Source organism: Plasmodium gaboni, chromosome 12 (genome assembly GCF_001602025.1).
Source record: "Plasmodium gaboni strain SY75 chromosome 12, whole genome shotgun sequence".
In the NCBI taxonomy this organism is placed as follows: domain Eukaryota; phylum Apicomplexa; class Aconoidasida; order Haemosporida; family Plasmodiidae; genus Plasmodium; species Plasmodium gaboni.
In genome coordinates, this window is record NC_031492.1 from 533,938 (window position 1) to 541,940 (window position 8,003).

An 8,003-nucleotide genomic window follows, 5' to 3' on the forward strand; every position below is an offset into this window, starting at 1 on the left:
TATTTTTTTATTTTTTATTAAACTATATTTTTTTTTTATTTATATTTTATATAAGTGTACAAATAAATGCATACAGATTCAGCTTTAATTAAACAAAATATATAATAGATCTATATATAATATATATATATTTATATATATATATTTATAGATTTATAAATTATATATATTTATATGAACAATTTTTACTTTTAACATTATATATATATATATATATATATATATAAACCTATGTATAAAAATTTATATATATAAATATATATATATAGAATAAAAAAAAATGTATAGAAACCTTTTTGACAAATTGAAGGATGGTCCGCTGAAGGTAATATTATAAGAAAATGAAAATATGTATATACTGTTCTCTATATATATAGACATAAGTGTTATAGTAAATTATATTATAAGGAATATATATATATATATATATATCTATATATATGTAATATTTATTTATTTCCCTCTTTTAAGATAAGTATCCTCGGAAGTGGTAGTTGGGCTAGTGCAATTAGTAAAGTAGTAGGTACTAATGCGAAGAATAATTATTTATTTGAAAATGAAGTTAGAATGTGGATAAGAGATGAACTTGTAAATGGAGAGAGGATGGTTGATATAATTAATAAGAAACATGAGAATACAAAATATTTACAAGGTGTGCCTTTGCCTCATAATATTGTAGCTCATTCTGATTTAGCTAGTGTTATTAATGATGCTGATTTATTAATTTTTATTGTTCCATGTCAATATTTAGAAAGTGTATTAGCATTAATAAAAGAAACTGAATCTATAAGAATAGCTAACCATGCAAAAGCTATTTCATTAACAAAAGGATTTATTGTAAAACAAAATCAGATGAAATTATGTTCTAGTTATATAAGTGACTTTTTAAATATACCATGTAGTGCATTATCAGGGGCCAACATAGCCATGGTAAAAATAAAAAAAAATATATATGTATATGTATATATATGTGTATATGTGTATATATGTGTATATGTTTATATATATGTTTATATTATTATATATATGCTTGATATTTGATAGGATGTGGCCATGGAAAACTTTTCAGAAGCTACCATAGGAGGTAATGATAAAGACTCCCTAGTAATATGGCAAAGAGTTTTTGATCTACCATATTTTAAAATTAATTGTGTAACTGAAACGATTGAAGTTGAGGTAATAATGAAAAGAAAATGGATAAATAAATATATATATATATATATATATATATATATATATTTATATTTATGTGATGAAAGATAAAAAAAAAAATTTATGTTTATATATATTATCCTTTTTTAAAATGTAATATTTTATATGTACAGATTTGCGGAGCTCTTAAAAATATTATCACCTTAGCATGCGGATTTTGTGATGGTCTAAATTTACCCACAAATTCAAAGGCAGCTATAATAAGAAATGGAATAAATGAAATGATATTATTTGGAAAAGTATTTTTTCAAAAATTTAATGAAAATATATTATTAGAGAGTTGTGGATTTGCTGATATTATTACTTCCTTTTTGGCAGGAAGAAATGCAAAATGTTCAGCTGAATTTATTAGAAGCTCACCAAAAAAAACATGGGAAGAATTGGAAAATGAAATATTGAAGGGTCAGAAATTACAGGTATGTTATAAATTATGAAAAAAAAAAAATAAATAAAAACAAAACAAAATAAAATGTAAATGAATAAATAAATATATAAATGAATAAATATATATATATATTTTTTTTTTTTTTATTTTTATTTACCTTTTAGGGAACCGTTACCTTGAAATATGTTTATCATATGATCAAAGAAAAAAATATGACAAACGAATTTCCGCTCTTTACTGTTCTTCATAAAATTTCTTTTGAAAATGAAGATCCATCCAGTTTATTAAAAACATTTATGAATAGCAAAATAAACCACTTTAATTTATAAATAAAATAAAAAAATAAAATAAAATAAAATAAAATAAGACACACAATTTTAATATATATATATATATATATATATATATATATATATTATCCCTTTTCATTTTTTCATACTTTGTTTTTTAATATTTTTTTTCTTTTTTTTTTTATTTCACTTTTTTATTCCTTTTAAAATAATATAATGTGACCTTATTTATATATTTTAAGTTTTCAATGAATTAAATAATACATATATATATATATATATATATATATATTTATTTATAATATCTACACACCAAAATTCATGTAGAATTTTTCAATTTTAATAATTATTAAAAACAATTTACTGATTAAATCAGAACTTTTCTATTTATAATAATGTTTAACAAATGAAAAAAAAAAATAAAATAAAATAAAAATAAAAATAAATAAATAAATAAATAATAATAAATAAATCATAACTATGTATATAACTATAATATGTATATATTAAATGTATATATTAAATGTATATATTTATATATTCACTTAAAAAAAAAAAAAATTAATTATTATATAAACAAAAATAAAATATGTATTACCCAGTATATATTTGAATATATTAAATATAATGTAATAAAATTATTTACATAAAGTCAATTTTGTTTATATATATATATATATAAAACTAGTGTGTATATTATTTTTTTTTTTTTTTTTTTTTTTCCTGGGTTTAAGAAAAAAAGTAATTTTAAAGCATATTAAACAAAAAGGATAGATATATGAAATGAAAAAATAGATATATTTTAACACATCTGAGTAGTACATATAAATATATATATATATATGTGCACATATTTTTATTCTTTGTTTTTTTTTTTTTTTTTTTTCTTTGAAACATGATTTGTATTTATAACTAGGTTTGATTCCACATTTACTTTGATAGTTTGTAATTTCAATCCAATTTTTTTCATTAACTGATATTTATTTGGAATATCGTTATTTTGAGTTGGTAATTTTATTCTTATTCTTCCTTCTATTAACCAGTCCTTTGGATAATATTTATTTTTCTCTACAACATAAGAAACATTTAATTCTTTACAAGCAAGTGCAATTTCATCAACTGTTGGATCACTTACACAATATTTTAAATTAATTCTTCTTCCTTCATTTACTTTTTTTTTTTTATTAATATAATTTGGATATATTATTTTCCATCTTGAATAATCTTTATTTTCATCTAATCTATTATTTTCACCTGTATTATAAATATCTCTATTATAAACATCAGTCACGTTTAACCCCTGTCCATTTATCATTGTAAAAACAAGAAGTTTTTAATATTAATAAATAAATAAATATATATATATATATATATATATATATATATATATATATGAATATATTCAAATAATTGTTTCACTTATAATATATTTTCTATATATATTATATATATATATGGATAACTTTTAAAAAGTATAAAATATATATTTATATATTATGCTCAATATAAATATTTTCTCATATTTTTATTTATTTTAACTTTTATTAATTATCATCTCAGACATATCTTTATAAAATATATAATTGTATATCTAAAGAGTATAAATTTTTTTTTTTTTATTTTTTCATTTTTTATGAAAAATGTTTCATGGACTCTCCAAATTTGATATATTACAATTTTTTTTTTTTTTTTTTTTTTTTTTTTTTTTTTATTTTTTTTACTATATACATAAAAAATATATAATATTACAAATTCATCTTTTTTTCAACAATTATATATAATTTTTTTTTTTTTTTTTTTTTTAATAAAAATGAAAATATAAAAATGTATATAATATTATATATATATAACATATATATATTATATATATATTGAATAATTGTAAACAGAAATAAAAATATTATATATATATATATATATAATATATTTATATATAATATTGTAACATTTTAAGTATACATAATATGAATTATATATTTATATATATCTATATTGTATTTATATTATATATATAATATATATATATATCAAACCCATGCCTGAAGAAAAAATAAAAATATATGTTAATAAAATAAAAAATAAAAAGAATAATAAGAATAAATATATTTATTTATATATACATATGGTATTATATTTATATATATATATTATTTTTATTTTATTTATTTATTTATTTATTTTTATTTTTGACAGATAATACAAAAATATTTGTTTCCCATTTTTAATGGTATATTATAAATATTTTGTTTAAGTCTATTAATATTAATATTAATATTAATATATATATATTTTTTTTTTCATAACATTTAAAAATGACAATATATATATTTTAAAAATATATTCTTATATAAAAATATATTTTTCTCATATTTTAATATGTAGATAATATATATATATATATATATATATATATATATATATATTACATAATAGTTTTGTGTATACATATAAAATTTAAAGAAATATTATATATATATATATATATATATGAACATATATTCTTTAAACCCAATAAAAAAAAAAATATGAAAAAATGTCCATTTATAAAAAGAAGATAATATATACATTACAGAATAACATAAAATAATATTATATATATAATATATATGTATGTATTATCGTTTTTGTTTTTTTTATATTTATATATGTTTGGTATATGAAAATCTCCCTCCCCTTTTTTTGTGTATCACTCTTTATATATTTATATTTATTTATTTTTATTTATTTTTTTTTTTTTTTGTGGTGCATATGAAAAGATTAAGTGAAAAAAATTTTCAAGTTGATAATATAAAACATAATTATGAATTTAACAAATAAATTATTGTACTTATTTTAAAAAAAAAAAAAGGAAAAAGCATATCAAATCAAATAAGATGAACATTTTTTTTTTTTTTTTTTGTTTTTATAACAATAAGATATATAATAGAAAATGAATTATATATAATAAAATAAATATAAATTAGATATATAGAAGATAAAAATGTTTAAGAGATGTATCTTATATTTTGTTATATCCATTTTTAGTTTAATCCTGGTGGTTTATAAAGAATCTAGATATGCCTATAACAAATTCAAATATGAAAAAAACTTTGAGAAGAAATATGAAAAAGGTTGTGATATAAATGATGACTTTTGTTTTAATAATAATGAAAATGTTGATAAGGCTATAGATAAACCTGAAAAGGATTACGAACTTGTAAATTATGATGAAAATATAAACAACAATAATAATAATAATAATAATATTAATAATAATAAGAGTATAAGTATAAGTCTTAGTAATAATAAAGTGAAGAATAAAAATTATTTTGATAATTATAATAATAAATATGTAGATAAGAATAAAATAAATTATATTTTTAAACCATATTTTGAAGAATCAAACAATAATATTACAAAGTTTGATCATGTTATTTCTTTATTTTATGAATTTTCAATAAATGCGAAATTTTTTATTTTAATATTTTTTAAATCTACTATGAATATATTACATTCATATGGAATTTTATTAATTTCTTTAATAAAAATATTATTTTTATGGTTTATTATTATACAGCCATATATTAAATGGTTATTTATTAAATTAAAAAAATCATATATGAAATTAGATTACCAAACAAAAAAATATATAATATATATGATGACAATAATTATGACATTTTTATATTTAATATATATAGGTATTTTTAAATATATCATAAATAAAATATCTAGAATTTATAAATATTTTTTAAAAAAAATATTCAGAATTAATAATTTCTTATTTAAAATTTTTCCATATATTATAAGTACCTTGTTATATGCTACTATAATTAAAGCTATACCGATTAATTATATATCCTTTTTTATTTATTCATGTTTTTTTCCATTTCCTTCTATATATTCAATAGTTATTATTATGAAGTATGTCTATCTCCCAACTGTTAGTACTTGTATATTCAATAATGTGCAAGAAAAGCAGGAACAAAACAATAATGACCAGCAAAAATGTAAATCCATAAGTGCATATAACACATCTAAAGACAAACATGAATATATAAAAAATCATGATACTTATTCATATATGAATAAATCAATTTTAAAACAAAATAATCACACAAAGGAGAATAACCAACAACATAATTCTTCTACAACCAATGCAACAACTTTTATGAAATCTGTAGATTTTTTTAAAACAAATGAAGATGTAACATTAGAAAAAACAAAAAATATAAATGAAAAGGATAAAGATAAAAAAAGGTCCAAAGGAATGTTGAAAAAAATTACCAAAAAAGTAACTCGAAAAATAACTAAAAAGACAACTCAACAAGGAACATGTGAAAATGAACGACAAAATAAAGAAGATCATTCAGAAGAAAAAAATAAAACACAAAGTGGAGCAGATCAAACGAATAGTGAACATGTAAATAAAGATTGTGATGACAAAATAGATAAAGTTTGTGATGAAAAAATAGATAAAGTTTGTGATGAACAGGTAGACGAAATTTATGACGAACAAGTAGACGAAATTTATGACGAACAAGTAGACGAAATATATGACGAACAAGTAGACGAAATATATGACGAACAAGTAGACGAAGTTTATGATAGTTCTTCAGAAAAAGAATGTGATAATCATGTGGATGATAAAGAAGAACATTCTTTAGATGATAAAAACGAACATTTATTAAATAACCAAATTGATGATCCTGTAGAGGATTATGTCGAAGAATATATTGAAGAACAGTCTAAGAGTGAACGTAAAATTTGTTATAAAGATGTAAATAAAAATGTTCATATAAATAATATACATGTTAATAATATTAATCAAATAAATAACAAATCTATAAATGAAAAAAGTAATTATTCGCTAAGCAATTTTTCTTTTATAAAAAAAAAATATTCTACTTTATTTGGACTTGAAAGTTTTAATTTAAGATTTCGATATAAATCGAAAAAAGAAAACAATTCTCAGTTACCTTCTATTCAAAATAATCAAACAGGAAATCAAAGATTTAGTTGTGCATCTTCTATTTCATTTTTAAATGATGAAGAAGGAAATATACTTTCATATGACGTACCAATATTATTAGAATATTGGTTATTTATTAATATATTGAAATTTTTAAAATCAGCACTGTTTTTTCATAAATTTTTAAAAATACCTTTCCTATTCGAATATTTTACATTGTTTGTTATTACTATAAATTTAAGTGAAAAATTACATGAGTTTATGTTTTTAAAAAAATATAAATCTTCTATCTTAGTAAGATTATTAAAAAATGTATTAGTAACAACAGTCGATTTCTTATTATATTTCTTATTTAATGTTAGATTAGAAAATGAAAAAAAAGAACAAGGGAAATCAATTAATAATAACAAACAAGAATATTTAGAAAGAAGTAATTTATTAATCAAATTATCAAGAATTTTTAAAGATAAACTTAAAATGAATGAAACAGTCAAATTTAGTTTTACATGTCTTAAATCTATCATAACAGAAAATGTTGTTGAAAGTGTTAAATTACCTTTATATATTAAAATTTGTATTAATATCTTAATATATATGCCTCAATTAATCTTACTTATATTCCCATCTTTTATACTCAAAATTTATTTCCTATATATTTTTTTTCTAGCACCAATTTTTGGATCACTTAAATGCTTAGAAGAAAAAAAAGATATACAAAATAAAATTTATTTTATTTGCTATTTCTTTTTTTATAATATATCATCTATTATAGTAAACCATTCTATTTTTAAGTGTTTACCATTCTATAATTTATATAAAATTTTAATTACTATATCGGTGCAAACAGCTCTCAAATATATTTTTAACACGTTAAAGGTAATAAGTTGAGTTCATCCTACCACAAAAGGGTACATGCAAAATTTTATTATACGTTATATTTTATATGTATATAAAAAAATATATATATATATATATATATATATATATATATATATATGTACGAATTTATTTTATTTTATATTATATAAATATATATATATATATATATATATATATATATATATACATGTACGAATTTATTTTATTTTATATTATATAAATAAATAAATAAATATATATATATATATTTTATTCCCTGATTTTTTTTTTTTTTTTTTTTTTTTTT

General features: G+C 17.6%; 3 protein-coding genes across 3 annotated transcripts; 2 read left to right on the top strand and 1 right to left on the bottom strand.

Annotated features, from left to right (window-relative positions):
- Nucleotides 1-280: 280 nt before the first annotated feature.
- PGSY75_1216200 (putative glycerol-3-phosphate dehydrogenase) lies at nt 281-1,926 on the top strand (the record flags this gene model as incomplete). The annotated part of the gene is made up of 5 exons (XM_018786747.1): nt 281-325; nt 472-930; nt 1,045-1,176; nt 1,326-1,628; nt 1,762-1,926. 5 exons carry the CDS (start codon nt 281-283, stop codon nt 1,924-1,926), a joined length of 1,104 nt encoding a protein of 367 aa, XP_018640612.1.
- An 817-nt stretch (nt 1,927-2,743) lies between these two features.
- On the bottom strand, nt 2,744-3,202 carry PGSY75_1216300 (signal recognition particle subunit SRP19; the record flags this gene model as incomplete). The annotated part of the gene is made up of 1 exon (XM_018786748.1): nt 2,744-3,202. The coding sequence occupies one exon, from the start codon at nt 3,200-3,202 to the stop codon at nt 2,744-2,746; it is 459 nt and encodes a 152-aa protein (XP_018640613.1).
- A 1,665-nt stretch (nt 3,203-4,867) lies between these two features.
- On the top strand, nt 4,868-7,726 carry PGSY75_1216400 (putative membrane protein; the record flags this gene model as incomplete). Its single annotated transcript, XM_018786749.1, has 1 exon — nt 4,868-7,726. The coding sequence occupies one exon, from the start codon at nt 4,868-4,870 to the stop codon at nt 7,724-7,726; it is 2,859 nt and encodes a 952-aa protein (XP_018640614.1).
- Nucleotides 7,727-8,003: the final 277 nt, after the last annotated feature.